This window comes from Haliotis rubra, unplaced genomic scaffold, assembly GCF_003918875.1.
Source record: "Haliotis rubra isolate DU_JTF1 unplaced genomic scaffold, ASM391887v1 Scf455, whole genome shotgun sequence".
NCBI lineage: Eukaryota > Metazoa > Mollusca > Gastropoda > Lepetellida > Haliotidae > Haliotis > Haliotis rubra.
Window position 1 is genome coordinate 463,835 of NW_025767141.1, and position 20,564 is coordinate 484,398.

General features: G+C 38.9%; 2 protein-coding genes across 2 annotated transcripts; both read left to right on the forward strand.

The window, feature by feature from the left end:
• Nucleotides 1-3,274: 3,274 nt before the first annotated feature.
• LOC124290025 (lengsin-like) lies at nucleotides 3,275-6,968 on the forward strand. The gene is made up of 3 exons (XM_046726707.1): nucleotides 3,275-3,376; nucleotides 4,913-5,049; nucleotides 5,424-6,968. The coding sequence occupies exons 2-3, from the start codon at nucleotides 4,917-4,919 to the stop codon at nucleotides 6,515-6,517; spliced, it is 1,227 nt and encodes a 408-aa protein (XP_046582663.1). The 5' UTR covers nucleotides 3,275-3,376; nucleotides 4,913-4,916; the 3' UTR covers nucleotides 6,518-6,968.
• Nucleotides 6,969-10,852: 3,884 nt separating this feature from the next.
• On the forward strand, nucleotides 10,853-15,005 carry LOC124290045 (lengsin-like). Its single transcript, XM_046726733.1, has 3 exons — nucleotides 10,853-10,932; nucleotides 11,952-12,088; nucleotides 13,132-15,005. Exons 2-3 carry the CDS (start codon nucleotides 11,956-11,958, stop codon nucleotides 14,223-14,225), a joined length of 1,227 nt encoding a protein of 408 aa, XP_046582689.1. The 5' UTR covers nucleotides 10,853-10,932; nucleotides 11,952-11,955; the 3' UTR covers nucleotides 14,226-15,005.
• The last annotated feature ends 5,559 nt before the right edge of the window (nucleotides 15,006-20,564 follow it).

Consider the following 20,564-nt stretch of genomic DNA (forward strand, 5'->3'; position numbering starts at 1 on the left):
GTTGTCAGTGGATAAAGAATGTTCTAGACACTGTGTCAGTATATATACTGAACATCATTGAAAACGCACCACTTATAAACGTTCAGATTATTAAAAGCACGTGTAAGGAATTGATATTTTTTGAGTGGATAATAACAGATGGACGACTGACAAAACAACAACACAGAAAAGACGCTCATTCATTGAAATGTTCCACAGTCAGAAAGGATCAAACACACGTGGGGTCAAATCGAAATGTCAATATCGCGTGTGACCGCCATTTGCATTGACACATGCAGTTCAAAGTCTCCTCATTGAGTCAAAAAAGCGTCCGAATAGAGTTCTTGAGGATGGCATTCCATTTCTGCAGTAGAGCAGCCTCAAGTTCCCGGATGTTTCGCATCTGTTGTCGCCGCGAAAGACTTTGACCAATTTCGTCCCACAAGTCCTCCATGGGGGATACATCTGGCGACTGTGCTGGCCAATGAATAACCTGGATGTGTTGCTGGGCCAGATACTGCATTGAAAGTATTAATGTGTGTGCCCGTGCGTTGTCCTGTTGAAACGTATTGACATCTTGGTGGTGATTTAAGACAGATACGATGTGATTCTGAAGAATCTGCTCACGATAATAAAGGGCATTAACTCTCCCTTGACAGACGTGAAGGCAGTCCTGTGATTGTAACTTATTCCAACCCAGACCATGACACTCCCACCACCCAAAGGTCTATCTGAACCATACACTCATCAGCATAAGGTTCACCACGTCTACGCCAAACACGTAATCGGCCGTCAGTATTACGTAGATGATGACGTGATTCGTCAGTGACTACCGCACCATGCCATTGTTGTAACCTTTACTGAAAATGCTTGCTAGCCCTTTGTATACGCTCATTACGGTGTCTGTTAGTCAGAATTGGTCCAACGTAAGGACGTTGAGCATGGAGCCCTGTAGCTTGTAGACGGCGTCGCATGGAGTCAGCGCTGATGACCCCCACGTCAACCTTGAACTAGTGCAGCAGTCCTGGCAATCGGCAGTGTTCAATCACTGATATGGACAAGGTCAATATTGGGATCCTGATGGAGCGTCGTAACACGTTGTTGCCAAGGTCATTGCAGGTCACGGGTGCTGCCTGTCTACTGATGTCGTCTATGAAGCCTAACGATGGTGGAGTGGCCAAGTCCAAGTTGTCGAGCAATATCCCAGCTGCTGGTGCCAACCTGAATCATGCCTAGTGCACGTTCTCTTTCGTGAGGTGTTAACCGCGGCATCTCTGTCCTCGTTTCACAATCGTTAGTGAAGCAGTGAGAATCGGTTCTCATACACTTGCTTTTAATGTCACAGTCAGTATAATTTCAGAATTAAATTCGCACTTTTTTCATGGCGGGCTGCATGTTGATGCATTTTGGAATAAAGTGTCATACTGTGGACAGGAATTTGTTTCTAAAGCATTTTTTCAACTGGACATGCCCTTCGACTTCATGTTAGTTATATTCATTGATCATTGTCATGCTGAAATCCATCTTGATGAAAATATGGACAATTTTAGACTGGTGCGTTTTCAATGATGTTCAGTATATATAGGCTGGTTGTTGTGTTGACACACACACACACGGAATTACACGTCACTTTTCATATCACGGGAGTTGTGTACATCTTTCTGCCGTCACCTGCCTACCGTCGTCGTCTGTCTGTCAACATCGTCAAGACCGATTGTCTCGTCAAGACCGACTGTCTACTGACATTGTAAACTACCTTTAGTTTGTATATCTGCACTCACTGTAAATGCCAAGGCTCGTGGTGAGTTGATACCTTATATTTGTGACCCATTACTTTAGATTTGTGACTCAATTGCATTGTACTAAATATCTGTATTGTCATCTATTGTAGCTTGCTCATTGTTTGCTCAATATATTATAGAATATTTTAGACTTGTGTGTTTTATATTTTGCTGGTTCAAAGGGGACTCTTAAACCTTTTTGTCACGGCAATTATTAACCGTAACAATTGCTCCTGCTTCGATCATATTGTCGGTATTGACTCTAAGGTTAACCATGTGCTCAACTGTCAAAGTTAGAAACAATATTTAATGTACAAAAAAAAAAATATTTTACCTGTATTTGATTGTTGTGGCCATATCTGGGACAATTACACTAAACGGCAACATCGCCTCCTAGAAAAAATAGATCTGGGTACTTTGACAACATGTGGAACAAGCCATTATGAAATATATGAAGAAACAACCTTTATTCTAAAAGAACTTTGCTTTGTCAAATTACAAACAATTTAACGCCTGACTACTTTACCTACAGTACCGGTCGTAATCGACCTACAGTGGTCGAAGTGATCGAATCTAATCTGTTTAACCTTAGAAACCAATCCAAACTATACATTGCAAACAAACTATTATGAAAAAATGTTATGAAATTTTGACATGATGGTATCAAACTATGGAACGAACTTCTCAACGAATATACTAGCCCCTACTCGTTATCTCAAAAGAACAATCAAGATGAAAACCAAACCTGTCAATTATTTCAATTTGAATTATGGATGTTGCTTCTGCCAAATTTCAGATTCCCGACTACGATTCGGATGTAGTGATCTAAACGCCCATATGTTTGAAAGATATGTCTCTGAGTATCCATACTGCTCCTGACATTATCGCTGTGAAAATTGCTTTCATTTTTTCTTCATTTGTCCAAATTTTACTGAATTCAGAAATAATTTGTACATATTCTATGAAGTTTTTACAGTGTTCTTTTTGTCAACGTATTTACATATCCAACATTCTTCCCACTGTTTCACCTCATTAACGGGCAGTAAAAAGACACATCCTATGTATAATCAGTATTCATCCAATGAATAAAACATATGTTTAAATCAAGTTTAACCTTAGCTGTAGCATCGGTTTTTGCGTTACCTACTGTGTTGCTTAACGTGCAACGCTGACTAGATGACAGTTTTTCTGCTCATAGGTTGTTTAACAGGTGAGCGAATGTGCCGTTAGATTGTTGTAACATGTGCAATTGTTTATGTTTTAAGGCTCTTGCGAAATTGCTGCGAACATTTTAACTCTCATTTGTCTGAATAATTATTGGATTATTAGTTCTTTTGTGAAATTAGGTTTCATTATCGTCATCAATGCGTGTGAGATGATATTTGTCATAGTTTTCTTTTTGTCAACATACATTTAGAATAATAAGGTATAATTGTATTGGTCACGTGTTCTTGTCCAAATATGTCGTGTATAAAAGGAACATGTCCCATCATAATTCATCAGCTGAACGACCAGTTGTAATCCAGCTTTCTGCACCGACCGAGAAGGTACGCCGTTCACTATCTGTTACTGATACAAGTCGACACCAGCATAACCAAGGTACAGAATACTGAAGGGTTCGTAGTAACCATTATTTTTTAACTCACTCACTCAATTGTTTGTTGTTGAAGCTACACTCTTCAATATAGTAAGTACACATATGAAGGCGTTCTGTGAGTCCGTATCAGATTATCCGGTGATTAACATCTTCAGCATCTTAGGTTGATACTTGTTGTTTGATGAGATTCGCATTTCAGCCTGCCTGATTCCGTCTCAGACTTTGTAATCACAAAATTGTCACCCTCAGATGGTATCCTTGTCACTGGATAATATTTATCCGGGTGAGCGAGTTTAGTTTTACGCCGCACTCAGCAATGTCCCAGCTATATGGCGGCGGTCTGTAAATAATTGACCAGACAATCCAGTGACCAACAGCACGAGCATCGATATACGCAATTGGGAACCGATGACATGTGTCTTCCAAGTCAGCGAACCTGACCACCCTATCAATTTAGTCGCCTTTTACGACAAGCATGGGTTTATTACTGAAGATCAATTATAACCCGGATCTTCACGGGTTACGTGGTTTAGTGTGTCAGATATGGTCGGATGTAAAACTTGAACGTTTAAGCACCCAAAAACGGGAAAGAGAGGTAATGGAGATGATAACTACGTATGTTTATTCTTGGTGCTCAATGCATTCTTAGGCTGTTTCTAGCAACTTACCTTTTGACTTTCCTTAAAGAAATCCAATGAAAGTAGCCCTTAAAACCTTGGCACCAGCAGCTTGTGATCTGTCCGTATGAACTGTACGATGAGTGGTGAAAACATACAAAGATTCCATGTTGGGTTGTTAGGAAAAAGAGATTGACACTGCATACTGTTTACTGCACGATCAACGAAGGGTTCAAAGCGTACGAAATCAAAGCTTAAATTGTTTACTCATTATTTGTTTGCGAGTATATGCAGGATGGTCCGGGGTTTTTTTCTTCTTAGAAACAAACACTGACTGGTAGCTTTAAAAGTATTTGTTCCATGCTCTTGTAAACACTACAGGACAATGAAATTGCTCGATAATGTGAAGGACCAGTGTGACCTCGTCCCGGTTTATGTACTGGAAAAAAAATAGAATCACGCCATTAACCTAAAATATGTTCCAGACTAGTGCTAGGCCACTGTGACCCTACGCATGTGTTCAACATAGATATTCAATTCAGATAAATCATACATTTTTCTCTCTGCTCTCTGATTGCTGTCAGTCATCGCCAGGCAGATTTACTCAATAAGAAAGACGATTCTTTTCTCACGTATATATGATTAAATCGGCCCGAGAGAGGCAGTTGTACATACACGTATATGATTAAATCGGCCCGAAATTCATACACGTATAGATTAAATCGGCAGTTGTACATACACGTATATGATTAAATCGGCCCGAGATTCGTCTCCATAGCTCCACAGGAACCGATGGAGATGTATGAGATCTTTTATTCGGCGAATTATATTATCTGACAGTGTTCAAGCCAGGATTGAAAAATTGCAATGTTTCCCGGGTTAATTGTTCAGAAATAATCAAAGAGTCCAAATAATGGTCAATTTTATTTTTTTTGCAGACCCATGTCTCAAATGAAAGTCTCCTTCGACTATTTACGACTAACTATCTGTGATATATCTGGAAAGTCCAGAGGAAGAGTTGTTCCTTGCCGCCATGCCGAACACACCTGTAGAACTGGAGTCACAGTAGGAGTAGGTATGTGTTGTCATCTGTAACGTTACCCTTTCTGTGTTGAAATTGTAAGAACCGATGGAGGTTGAACCAGTGGGATTGGTGGCTGAGACTCGTTAGTAAGATCAGTGGTATCAGTCTTGTGACTGGATGCCCGTTCCAGACATAGTACCACACCTCCATCATATAGCTATTACGTTAACAAAAGAAAATACATTTCTTAGTAAAGATGCTCATCGCACTTAAGTATAATTGTCGAGGTTGGAATATTTAGGGTTCCATGGTATTCTGTAGTGGTAAACAACAAACAATAACAATAATAACCATGAATGTTTGAAAAGGCTGTATTGAAATAAACATACTCATAAGTAGAACATCCTTGTCTGGAAATATTGCAGGCGTTCCAAGGGCACTGCGAAGGGATTATGGATTTGTAATCGTTCCCGACCTCAGCACAATGAAGACTATTTCCTGGGATGGAGGTGAACAGTACAAGGTGGCCGAGGTCATATGTGATGCGTATTGGTTGAAAGACAAGACACCTCTTACATTCTTTCCGAGGCATGCTGCTCAACAACAGCTTCAACGATTGGCAGATAATGGGTATGCAATGTTATCAGGATTTGAGATGGAATACATGTTGTATTATAAAAGCCTACCTGCGTCGGGGAAACACCGAATGTATCACTTGGACCATACTCAACACAGCGAATTTCTCTATGCCTTAGACAAAGGTATGCGTAATGCAGGTGTTGATGTAGAGAACTTCCATACAGAGTGGGACGCTGGGCTCTACGAAAGCGTTTTAAAGGCATCCAAAGGCATCACTGCTGCTGACCAGGCTTTTACCTTTCGAAATGGAGCCCTTCAAGTTGCAAGTAAGCATGCAGATTATGGAGTAAGCTTTAAAGCAAGACAAAAATCGGGTGAAGTCGGAATGCATTATAATCATTCAGTGTTGTCGATGGAAAGTGGCGAAAATATTTTCAGTGATTCAAGCAAGCCCGATGGTATATCAGATTTGGGAAGATGTTGGCTCGCAGGTCTGCTGAAACATTCAAGGGCCCTTTCAGCCTTCTGGTGTCCGACTGTAAATTGTTATGATCGACTCCATCGTCCAAGGAGACCAGGGAATATCAACTGGGCGTGTGAAAATCGTCTTTCATGTTTCCGCGTTAAAGCAGATACTGATAAAATAGGGGTCTACTTTGAGAACCGGATTCCAAGCGGCAGCAGCAATCCATATCTGACTATGGCTGCCACGATAGCAGCAGGTTTAGACGGGGTATTCAATAACTTGGATTGTCCTCCTGAATGCCCAGACCCAGATGATCCATCTTCTAACTCCACAGCAGCTAATACTCTACCAACCTCTCTCCCCGAGGCTCTGTCTGCTCTCCAGGCAGATACTGACATGGTGAATATTCTCGGGAAGGAGCTGGTGGACTGGTTTGTTGCAGTTGCAAAAAAAGACATTGAAATAAGCAGCTGATACATTACTTCCAGCGAATGTATTCCAAGCCACTAATTCTCTACTCTCGTAAAAGGTATAATGGAAAACTGTTTTAGTAACTGATAATATCGATTGAGTTAAGATAATTTATTACAGTCTGGTTGGTTCATTCGATTAAGTCCACAGTCAGGAGAGCCTTTCCTATGTACATCCTATATGTGGTGTGTAACCTATCTTGTACATTCGTATGCTACCATCGGACCCCATATGACGTATCTGTTTCCAAATAGCCTGATGACATCACTAACAACAACACTGCAATATAATTAGAAAGCTGTCGACACGAATATATACAATTTCACACAAACAATATATTGCTTACTTGTCTAAAGACAATAGTCATATAATTCCGTCATAGTTTCCATATGTAGACTATCCATAAACCATTTTGTATAAGCAAACGACAATACCATCATAGCATACAGGCTTAGAACTGATCATACCATATATGTATCTGAATCCCATTCTATAGCATCCTCTCTGTTGGACTAAATTGGCCATTCTGACAAAGGAGTACTGAAGCCTCATCCAGATTCATATCCGGTCAAAGAACTCACAAATCTACAGTTCCACAATATTTCTCACATGGAGTCAGAAAATCAACATTAAATGAAAAATAAAGACATGGTGACAGTGAATTAAAACATGATTTATTCCAAAAAGTATAAACAAGGATTCAAATGCCGATGTGACGCACTATGTGTGTATTCCTATCATTTATTTATTGAATGTCAATTTTTTAAATCAGCTAGAAACGAATTAATGTACACTCTATTGTTAATTACGAAAATAGCTTGTGCTGCTGTTTGGCAACGCAGACATGTGGACAAGAATGTTAGGAGTGTACATGTATATAATGAAAACAACACGGTTTGAGTGAGCAGTGTTAATGTGAATACGTTACCTTTCTATCGTTAGATATATTTATTGAAAATAAACATTGATGTGAAACTACTGGAAAGGGAGTTATTTTTAAATTATGATTAAATGTGTTCAAATATAAGCTAAAGACAAAGACACCCAATTATGTTTTCATTGTGTCATTAACGATTTCACTTCACAACAGATTTTGCATTCGATGTTACTTTCGTCATTTTCACACTTCAGTGATTCGTTGTGAGCCAATATTTCTATTGTTTTTCAATATTCTAGTAGCAGTGTGATTGCTCTTATGCAATCAGACTGAGAATGTGTCGTCCACAGCGTAAAGTTTTAACGACATACCTCAAATAATTGAACTCGGACAGAGATACCCATGACATTCATAGTCTGTGATTTGCGGACTTCTGAAACTTGTTTCTGCAGGCATATACTGTTAATGATTGTCCCCGCACAAGGCGCCTTAGATCAAGAACACACGTCCTGGTTCCAGTTTCAGAAATATTCAATATGGTTTTAGAAGCTTGGGCTACAATTGGTAACGAGCAACTCGTCCGAAGAGGCCAATATTTCGTGTCACCTGGCTCATGGCATTTGAATGTAACCCGAATCTGCAAACATGGTTACTGGATGGTTTGCTTTAGACTCCGTTACTTACAGGCTGAAGTCATATCGCTTAGATATTGGATTCAAAATACACGTTTTTCTGTATAATATTCTCTGCCGCTTTAGACGCCAATGGGATGTAACACATGTTATATTGCGGACAGATATAGTTCAGTACAGATTCTAGTACTTTTGTTGGGTTGAGTCCTATCCGGGATACGAACCCACACCCTCAGAGTCAGGCACGGAATCGCCAGCACACAAAGTGAGGCTAACTCAGTCAGCCGCCGCGGCTTCCACAAAAATAGAAGTCGGACAACTGGTAGTCTTGACCACGGACTTTGTGTACCCCTCTAATACGTGCAAATTAGCACGGTTCCCATTTGGTATCTTCCCATAAGACAGACCTCCCAAAAGACAGAGTGCATAAAAACAACATATTTTATGGGTGGTTGCATAAGGCTTAATTAAGCTGTACCCTTGATAATAATGGTATGTGCCCATATAAAAAAGACAACATTATGTATTAACTATAGTTTTATTAATTCATATGTAATGAACTATGATTATTAAACTGCTTAAAACAACATATTTTATGGGTGGTTGCATAAGGCTTAATTAAGCTGTACCCTTGATAATAATGGTATGTGCCCATATAAAAAACAAACATTATGTATTAACTATAGTTTTATTAATTCATGTAATGAACTATGATTATTCACAAGACGCATTGCATCAACATATACATGTACATCAACATATATTTTCACATTTACTTGTGAATATTATCAAAAATAATCATTTATATACATCTACCTATCAAGCATATGAGACCAGGCACCATATTATTTTACATCACATGTTTGTCAGTTCACAGAGAACACTTATTAGAAAGTCACTTCAACATCATCAGTGGCACTGGTAGGAAACTTGGTTACAGTGAGGGTGGAGTCTTTGTGATTTTGCGACAGAAACTTTATGATTTGTGACAGAGTCTTTGTGATTTGTCACAGAGTCTTTGCATTGATATGTGTTATGATAAGCTAAATGGTAATTATAGCTTTAGTTTGTGGAACTAAAGACTATAATATTCACAATGTATTCACTTGTGAACTAGGAGAGATAGGAATGTGTTGTTAGTGACTCTGTGTGAGCTCATTAATTACATAGGGGTGGACAGCATGGCTCAGCTAATTAGTGTACTCATTGAGTCTGTTTTTGGGAGGTCTGTCTTTTGGGAGTGAACCTCCCATTTTTGTGGAAGCCAATAGTCAGCAATAATCAGCACAAGCCAATAATCAGCACTGAAATCAGCAGAAGAATTGACTGAAAAGCATCGCTCTGAGGTAAGTGGTGAATACCTGACCATTTTGAACACCGAAACATACATGGTAGTACTAGCACAATGAGATCAGCACACAAGAACCTTCCATTCCAGACAAAGTATAGCTGAATGTGCTGTCCAGAAGCATTACCACATCCAAGAATTGTAGTGGTGGAGGATGTGGGACTTGTTACCCCCAACCAAAATATTGAAGAACGTGATTTTTCTACAATGCCCTTCTCATTCACCTCCCAGATTAATTCCACTTTGCCAGACAAAACACACATATCGACATTACAGAACTCTTGAAAGAACGTCTCAGTGAACTATCGCACCAGTGTAATGATGATGGGTGAGATGTTTCCTGTTTGCCAAGATTGGTTAGAAAGTGGTACACACTGTGACTACACCTCTCTTGTACCTGAATCCTATTCAACAAGTGCTCTTTCTTTACAGACCTGTGAAAATCCGGGTTTCAGTCTGTCTTCCCCATCACATGCCTGTCGTGAGACGCAACTAGGGTTAGTTTGCGTGCACCTTTGTTGATGGACAATACGAAGGGGATATTCTATTTAGCGATTGCTCCTGCGGCGTTCATATTGCCAATATAAACTCTAAGGTTAACTGTTATCGTAATTTTAATATCGTCTAAACACCGTACAAAGTTAGAAACAATGTACGAAAAATATATTTTACCAGCTTTTGATTATTGTGGCCATATCTGGGACAACTGTATAAAATAACAATGCCACCTGCGAGAAAACTTCAATCTTGACACTTTGACATGTGGAGCAGTCCGTGTAATAAACACACTTTTTTATATAAAACGACCAAATTAACACCGGACGACATTACTGATCTTAATCCACCTACAGTGTTCGAATCCAATTTGTATAACCTATAACTAGATACCAATCCACCGTACAAACTATACATTGCAAACAAACTATCATTAAAAGTCTCAGGAAATCTTGAAATGATAGTGTCAAGCTATGGATCGAACATGCCAACGAATATACCAGCTGTCCTTTGTTGATGGGTTTGATATAATGTAAATGTATATGGCGTTGTATTGTCGTTATATGGCTGAAATAGTGCCTATGAACCATTTCATTTTAAATCACATATTGTTAAATACTCGATAACACCAGAAAGCCTCAATTTTTGCATCAAGATGTCACTTATTCAGCTACTAGTGTTTGACAGATGAGCGATTGTGCTGATTGTTGTAACATGTGCAACTTGTTTATGTAGTAAAGTCCTCGCAAAATTTAACCCTCATTTGTATGAATAGTTATTTGGTTAATAGTTGTTTTGTGACATGATTAGGTTTCATTATCGTCATCAATTCGTGTAACATAATATTTGTCATAATTTTCCTTTTTTTCAATATACATTTAGAATATTAAGCTATAATTATTTTGGTCACGTGTTCTTGTCTAAATAGGTTTTGTATTAAAGGAACATGTGCCGTCATAATTCATCAGCTGAGCGACCAGTTGTAATCCAGCTTTCTGCACCGACCGAGAAGGTAGGCTGTCCACTATCTGTTCCTGATACAAATCGACACCACCATAACTGAAGGGTTCGTAGTAACCTTTATTTTTCAACTCACCATTGTTTGTTTTTAAGCCACACTCTACAATACGTCGTTCCCATATGACGGTGCTCTGAACATAATGGACATCAGCATCTACTACGTGACTGGGGTACATGACATGTATCATCAAAGCTGACGCGCAAACCCTGGCCTGTCAGTCGCCCCAAAGCCACATAAAAAGACGAAACCGTCCCGCAAACGAAATAACTACGGGAGCGGTTCCCCTAGCATGGAATCCAATGACAGTAGCGCTTACAACCTTGCCATCACCATGTAATACTGTTTACTTGACTAACGAAGGGTTCTAAACGTACGAAATCATCAAAAGCAAAAATCAACTATAATGATAATTTGTTTGTGAGTAGGATGATGGTGGGGGTTAGGGTGGTGGGGGGAAGAGGCGATATCCTGATATCCACTGTACTTACAAACATACACAGAGACTGGTACCTTTTAAATTAGGCTTTCCGTGCTCTTGTGAACACTACAGGACGATGAAATTGCTCCGTAATGTTACTTAGGACCAATGTGACCTCGTCCAGCTTTATGTACAGGCAAAAATGTAGAATCATGCCAATAAGTTCAAATATCTTCCTGATTAGGTTTTATTGTGCTAAGCAGCTGTGACTGCACGCGTCCGTTCAACATAGATATGCAATTCAGACACATTGTTCTGACTCAATGCCATCTTTTTCAGTCATCGCCAGGCATGTTTACATAAACACCTTATTTTCGGTAGGACTCGGACAGCTGAACGAACCAACGACCTTTTCCATTAATACCCAGTTCACAGAGGCAGTTGTATACATAGGATTTTAATCTGCCAGAGATTTGTCTCCATAACTCCATAGGAATCGATGGAGAAGTATAAGATCAACTGCCCGGCGAATTATATTATCTGACTGTGTTCAAACCCACGATTGACAACAAGCAATCGCAATGTTTCATGGGTAAATTGTTCAGAAATAATCAATGAGTACAAATAATAGTTAATTTATTTGCAGAATTATGTCGCAGATGAAAGTCTCCTTCGACTATTTACGACTAACTGTCTGTGATATGTATGGTAAGTCAAAAGGAAGAATTGTTCCTAGCCACCATGCCGAACACACCTGTAGAACTGGAGTCACAGTAGGAATAGGTATGTGTTGTCATCTGTAATGTTTCCCTTTCTGTGTTGAAATTGTAAGAATGTGGGCACTCGGCATAGCGCAGCTAAACTAATTGGATTGGGAGGTGAGGTTGCTAGTTGACGTGTTGCCAGTTCCAGACCTATCTATACACCTCCATCATATAGCTAGAATATTACGTTAAAGAGAAGAAAAATACATTGTTAGTGAAGTTGTTTATCTTACTTAAGTTCATTTGTATATATGTGGTTATATTTTTCTTTCGTTGTTTTATGTTGTTTTCTTCCTTGTTCTCTTTGTTTTGTTTTCGTTTGAGCAGAAGAGATGGGTTGTTTGATTTCTGTTGTTTTTCATCTCGGCTGAATTTGACATTAATGCAATGGTTTTGTTTATTTTCCTGTATTTGCGCAAGTCCTTTTTCCAACTTTTATACTGTTAACCCCACGAATGAAAGCTCCCTTGTAAAATATAACTGTGTTATCCACACGAAAGCAAAACATCCCTTTTTGCTTTGTTAAAATGACAGGAATACAGTTTTAAGTTGCAGAATAACTGATCGTCGAGCCTGGACTTTTTACAGTGATATTCTGTGGTGGTAAACAACAAACACTAAGAATCATAATCATGAAAACCGCCTCCGTTGTGTAGTGGTTAGAGCGTTCGCCCGGAGAGCGGAAGTTCGTGGGTTCGATCCCCGGCCGCATCATACCAAAAGACGTTAAAATAGGGTACTTGTTGGTCCCTGCCTGGCGCTCGGCATTAATGGGTACATCAAGGACTGGCCGGCTCAGAATCAGTATAATGTGTCTGAGTGGGGTATTCATGTTTAACTGCGGCATGGTATCTCAGTGAGCTAACACTATAAAACCAGCTTAAGTCTGGGCTAGTACAAGCAGCAAAACATACATACGCATGCACGTTGTCATATGAGCTAAATGTTCTTAAGTGCTATGTTAAACCCCATTTCACCTCACCATAACATGAATGTTTGAAAAAGCTGTATTAAAACAAACATAATCATCAGTAAAATCATCAATGTCTATAAATATTGCAGGCGTTCCAAGGGCACTTCAAAAGGGCTATGGCTTTGTAATAATTCCCGACCTCAGCACAATGAAGACTATTTCCTGGGATGGAGGTGAACAGTACAAGGTGGCCGAGGTCATATGTGATGCGTATTGGTTGAAAGACAAGACACCTGTTACCTTTTTCCCGAGGTATGCTGCTCAACAACAGCTTCAACGATTGGCAGACAATGGGTATGCAATGTTATCAGGATTTGAGATGGAATACATGTTGTATTATAAAGGCCTACCTGCGTCGGGGAAATCCCGAATGCATCACATGGACCATTTTACACACAGCGATTTTCTCTATGCCTTAGACAAAGGTATGCGTAATACAGGTGTTGATGTAGAGAACTTCCATACAGAGTGGGACGCTGGGCTCTACGAAAGCGTTTTGAAGGCATCCAAAGGCATCACTGCTGCTGACCAGGCTTTTACTTTTCGAAGTGGAGCCCTTCAAGTTGCAAGTAAGCATGCAGATTATGAAGTAAGCTTTAACTCAAGACAAGAAACGGGTGAAGTCGGAATGCATTACAATCATTCAGTGTTGTCGATGGAAAGTGGTGAAAATATATTCAGTGATTCAAGCAAGCCTGAAGGTATATCAGACTTGGGAAGATGTTGGCTCGCTGGACTTCTGAAACACTCGAGGGCTCTTTCAGCCTTCTGGTGTCCGACTGTATATTGTTATGATCGACTCCACCGCCCAAGGAGACCAGGGAATATCAACTGGGCGTGTGAAAATCGTCTTTCATGTTTCCGCGTTAAAGCAGATACTGATACAATAGGGGTCTACTTTGAGAACCGGATTCCAAGTGGCAACAGCAATCCATATCTGACTATGGCTGCCACGATAGCAGCAGGTTTAGACGGGGTATTCAATAACTTGGATTGTCCACCTGAATGCCCAGACACAGAAGATCCATCTTCTTACTCCACAGCAGCTAATACTCTACCCACGTGTCTCCTCGAATCTCTGTCTGCTCTCCAGGCAGATACTGACATGGTGAATATTCTCGGGAAGGAGCTGGTGGAATGGTTTGTTGCAGCTGCAAATAGGCACATTGAATTAAACAGCTGATACATTACTTCCAGCGAATGTATTCCAAGCCACCTATTCCCTAATATAATAGATAACTGTTTTAGTGGCAGACAATATTAGTTGAGTTACGATAATTTGTTAGGGTCTGCTTGGTTTATTCTGTAAAGTCCACAGTAAGGAGAGCCTTTCCTATGTACATCCTATATGTTGTGTGTAACCTGTGTTGTACATTCGCATGCTAAACATCGGACCCCCATTTGACGTATCTGTTTCCAAATAGCCTGATGACATCACTAACAACAACACTGCAGTATAATTAGAAAGCTGTCGACACGAATATATACAATTCCACACAAACAAAGTATGGCTTACCTGGATAAAGACAATAGTCATATAATTCCGTCATAGTTTCCATATGTAGACTATCCATAAACCATTTTGTATAAGCAAACGACAATACCATCATAGCATACAGACTTAGAACTGATCATACCATATATGTATCTGAATCCCATTCTATAGCATCCTCTCTGTTGGACTAAATTGGCCATTCTGACAAAGGAGTACTGAAGCCTCATCCAGATTCATATCCGGTCAAAGAACTCACAAATCTACAGTTCCACAATATTTCTCACATAGAGTCAGAAAATCAACATTAAATGAAAAATAAAGACATGGTGACAGTGAATTAAAACATGATTTATTCCAAAAAGTATAAACAAGGATTCAAATGCCGATGTGACGCACTATGTGAAAATTCGTATCATTTATTTATTGAATATCCATTTTTAAATCAGCTAGAAAGAATTAATGTACACTCTGCTTAAGAATTAATGTACACTCTGCTTGTAATTCCGAAAATGGGTTGTGCTGCTATATGGCAACGCAGACATGTGGACAAGAATGTTAGGAGTGTACATGCATATATAATGAAAACAACACGTGAGTGAGCAGTGTTAATGTGTATACGTTTCCTTTCTATCGTTAGATATATTTATTGAAAATAAACTTTGATGTGAAACTACTGGAAAGGGAGTTATTTTTAAAATTATGGTTAAATGTGTTCAGATATAAACTAAAGACAAAGACACCCAATTATGTTTTCATTATGTCATTAACGATTTCACTTCACAACAGATTTTGCATTCGGTGTTACTTTCGTCGTTTTCTCACTTCAGTGATTCGTTGTAAGTCAATATGTCTATTGATTTTCAATATTCTAGCAGCGGTGGCAACAGTAGACATAAAGAATTTAAGTACATGCATTTATAAGGGGAAAACACGGTTTGAGTCAGCAATGTTAATGTGTATACGTTTCCTTTCTGTCACTAGATATATTTATTGAAAATAAACATTCATCTGAAACTATTGAAAAGGGATTTCTAAGTTATGATTAAATGGGTTCATTCCTTTTCATGAGAATAAAATATATCTAAATACAAACAAAAGAGCTATGGTAGTAACTATGGAAAGAGCCACCATTTTTCTTTTTTCCAAGTAAAAACACAGATTTATGCAGGAAAATTGTTCCGATCATTTCGAGTCGGGCACATATCACAGAGCAGGGAGAATAGATTATCCCTGGACAGAGACATGCATACGTTGGGTATGAAAATCCGAAAGCTAGGCTGAAAAAGAAGTAGAACCCACGAGATTCATTTATACTGCATCTTTACATGTTGAAACTTACTGTCAGTGGTATTTTTAACATAGATTAAAACAAGTCCGATGTGATAAATAGGGTACCAGTCGAATTGCCCAAACTACAAAATGCCACAGCAAATTTTGTCAAATTGCCCCGGATTTTTAGTCAAATTGCCCCAGGGAGGTAGTCAAAATGCCAAAATTAATTTAAATTGATTAAATATATGCCATAAATGCATGGTTTTGTCAACTTTGATATTACGTTCTTCATGTATAAGTTATATGTACAATTATGGGTTTACTAATGGAACATTTATCAGAAATATTACTTCCTAATAACTTTATATGAAGTAAATAATATCAATTTTGACCAAAACTATGCATTTATGGTATATATTGAATATATTTAAATACATTTGACCAAATTAAGATCAATGACCAAATTTGCTGGGTCATTTTGTACCTGGGGCAGTTCGACTGGTATCTATGATTTCACATGAACTTGAAAATGTTTCGCTATAACTTTCGTTCCGGTTTGGAGGTCTCAATGCTGCAGTCTATCTGAAAAATTGCAGAATACAACGGTAAATCATGAAGTACATGTTACATTCATTGTTTTCCATTTTGTTCAATTACACATGTCGGCATCAACCTCGCTATTTGTCAAGATAGGGTGTGTCTTGAAAGTTCTGTATTTTCATTGGCTGACAGGATGTCATCCTAAGCTTATGACCGAGCACCATAACTATTTACATAAGCAAAAACTAGGGAAATATACACTGTCCTATAATTCGGGGAATAACCTATCTGCGTCGCTTATATGATCTCCACCAGGCTAGGATCTTGCATGGAGACTTCATACGTTATTAATGAGTACAAGGATCCTAATTTGTTTTTCAACCAAATAATTCCAGTGTAATTTTTATTGCAGATAATATCTATTTTCCCTCGTCTGAAGCATAATCATTTTTTTAAAATTGCAGGCACCCTGCAGTCAGCCATTTTACACAAAATGAACTGCAATCACAATCACAAAATGTGGGATTGGTCATATATTTATAGGGGTGGGTGTGCTGGTTGGACTGTATCACATTTTACTGACAAATAATATTCCTGATAAATTATTAGGGCTGCGCAATATAACCGGTTTACCGGTATTTACCGGTTCAGACATTAAAACGATGCGTATTGCGATACGCTGATCGAAAATCGGTATTTTGACATGCATTCGGAAAACTTCGTAACACTCGGAAATCTTCGGATATTTCCGTTTTTTTCTTTTTCTTTTCCCTGTTTCATTAGTGCCAAATGTTACTTACATTTTTATTTTGTCATGATTAAAAGTTTTTATAAAAGGTTAATCAATCATAGTGATTTTGTTGTGTTTTTGCTATATAATCAAGCGTTAACTCGATTATAAGTAGTTTTTGTTAAAAAATTATCGCAATATATGCTTCCGCATCGCAATATATCACAATATAAAAATTATCTGCGATACCCATCCCTATAAATTATCTGGTCTATTTTTAAAATTATGTTGACATCAAGCGGTGCCTCCGGCTCCGTTTCACTTGATTCTTCTTATTTATCTTTACGGGAATATTGTCAAGCAAGATGGCGTCATGTCACGTGATACCCACTGTGCTCATTAACTGTCGGATGTTTCCGTAATAGGTGAAAGAAATTGGAGTACGTTTTTTGTGCATTTAATTTTTTTTTGTGAAATGTTAGGAACGAAAGGTGACATTTAGGATGTTTTTTCCAAATATCAAAAACAATTACGTTAGTATTCTCCTTCAACTCCATTTCTTTCAAAGAATATGTAATTTCCCACAATCCTCCTCATTTTCATTCTGGCTAAAATTGCAATGTATCCAGCTGGAGTACGTACCATGCATTAAGTGCAGCTACCGTTGTTATGTTCCTAGTATGTCGGAACAATTTCGGTTGCTCTGTAACAGGGATGAATCAAGGGATTGTATATTGTGTACATACATTTATAACTAATCATTTTCAGTTTATTCTTATTTCAGGTGATCCGACAGACGACTTCTCTATACATTATATAGATGTTGCAATTAGTTGTCAGTCCAGCTGCATCTTGTCTTGGCCTTAATTGTTCAGTTCTGTGTCACAGGGCTGCTTTATTTTGTATTTAAGGATATCTGGATCGATCTACTTTTATGTCATTGTCTTTAGTTGTTTTAACAGTAGCCCAGGCTCAGCTTCTCAGTTGATTGGTCTAATTTCAAATATACTTCTCACCGCCATGTTACTACTAATCAGTTGCACAACACTGTCTGTCAAGAGGACTGTTTAGAAGGTTGAATTTTGGTTAATGGTAAGTAATTATACATGTGTAATTGTGTTATACATAGCAAATTAAACTCTAATATAAATAATTTTATAAGATAGACATAAATATGTAAATCAAATGTAAATATACTGAACATCATTGAAAACGCACCACTTACAAAAGTTCAGATTACTAAAAGCACGTGTAAGGAATTGATATTAAGGTGGATAATAACAGATTGACGACTGACAAAAACAACAACACAGAAAGACGCTCATTTATTGAAATGTTCCACAGTCAGAAAGGATCAAACACATGTGGGGTCAAATCGAAAAGTCAATATCGCGTGTAACCGCCATTTCCATTGACACACTGAAGTGCAACGTCTCCTCAATGAGTCAATAAGCGTCCGAATAGAGTTCTTGAGGATGGCATTCCACTTCTGCAGTAGTGCAGCCTCAAGTTCCCGGATATTTCGCATCTGTCTTCCCCGAAAGACTTTGACCAATTTCGTCCCACGAGTGCCCCATGGGGGATACATCTGGCGACTGTGCTGGCCAATGAATACCCTGGATGTGTTGCTGGGCCAGATACTGCATGGGAAGCCTAGCTGTGTGTGCCCGTGCGTTGTCCTGTTGAAAAGTATGGGTATCTTGGTGGTGATTGAAGAATGATACGATGTGATTCTGAAGAATCTGCTCACGGTAGCAAAGATATTAACTCTCCCTTGACAGACATTAGGGTCAGTTCTTTGATTATATCTTATTGCACCCAAGACCATGACACTCTCACCACCCAACGGTCTGTCTGAACCACACACTCATCAGCATAACGTTTACCACGTCTACGCCAAACACGTAATCGGACGTCAGCATTACGTAGGTGAAGAAGTGACTCGTCAGTGACTACCACACCATGCCATTGTTGTAAACTTTACTGAAAATGCCCCTTAGCCCATTGTATACGGTCATTATGGTGTCTGTCAGTCAGAATTAGTCCAACGTAAGGACGTCGAGCATGGAGCCCTGTAGCGTGTAGACAGCGTCGCATGGTGTCAGCGCTGATGACCCCACGTCGACCTTGAACTAGTGCAGCGTCCTGGCAGTCGGCAGTGTTTGATCACGGATATGGTCAAGGTCAATATGGCGATCCTGACGGGAGGTCGTGACACGTTGCCAAGGTCGTTAAAGGTCACTGGTGCTACCTGTCTACTGATGTCGTCTATGAAGCCCAACGATGGTGGAGTGGCCAAGTCCAAGTTGTGGAGCAATATCCCTGCTGCTGGTGCCACCCTGAATCATGCCTAGTGCACGTCCTCTTCCGCGAGATGTTAACCTCGACATCTCTGTCCTCGTTTCACAATCGTTAGTGAAGCAATGAGAATCGGATCTCATGCACTTCATTGATCATTGTCATGCTGAAATCCATCTTGATGAAAATATGGACAATTTTAGACTGGTGCGTTTTCAATGATGTTCAGTAGATTTGCACTGTATGCTATTTTACCTGTATGAATGTGTGTATGGTTGGTTTCCCTATATGTTTAATCAATATGCTGCCTTGTAGTTCTTGTTTACGAATGCTCTGAAATCCTGAAGTGTAGCCTGGGCCTATGGCCTCCACTACAAAGCAAAAAAAATAAATAAATAAAGATTCGTTTACGAATGCTCTGTATGATGTAAGATTGGTCTATTTCTTCAATTCTATATCTTGTTTGTAACTCCATAGTGGTAGTTTCAAGTATGTATATATGTGTATATAATTGTATATATGTGTATATTGGTATAATTGTATTATTTTATGTATTGTCTCTAATCTGTGTGTCATATTAATGTAGGGTTTTTGCACGTGTTGGCTGCTCGGCTGCTGGGTGCTTGCACACACTCCCGTGTCACCCACAGGGTAGGTTTCATTGCTGTTCCTATAGTCTGTTTCATGATATGCGACATGAAATGCCACTTGTAATTAATAGTATATGTGCTATTTTTGCTCATTACCTGCGTGAGATTATATGAGACAGGTACATTGTTTACTTCAGTCTTTATGAAGACATATGTTATTCAGACGTGTACATATGAAGACATGCGTTCATCAGATATTTATACCTTTATATATGAAGGCATGTGTTCATCACCTATGCTTTTAGCGTATACACATACATTGTGTAATTATTGCTGTTACAGAGTGTCTTCTTCTTCTTCATCCACTACGGAATAAAGATATAAACATCACAACCCGGAGCCTGTGGTTAATTACGGAGGGTAACACCACTATATCACAGTTGCACCCCTCCGGATCTGGTTCATATTCTTTTTAAAAATATATTTGTGACCATTTAGTTATCTTACTGTCCTTTGTTGATGGGTTTGGTACAATGTAAATGTATATGGCGTTATATTGTCATGATATCACTCAAAAAGTGTTCATGAAACATTAAA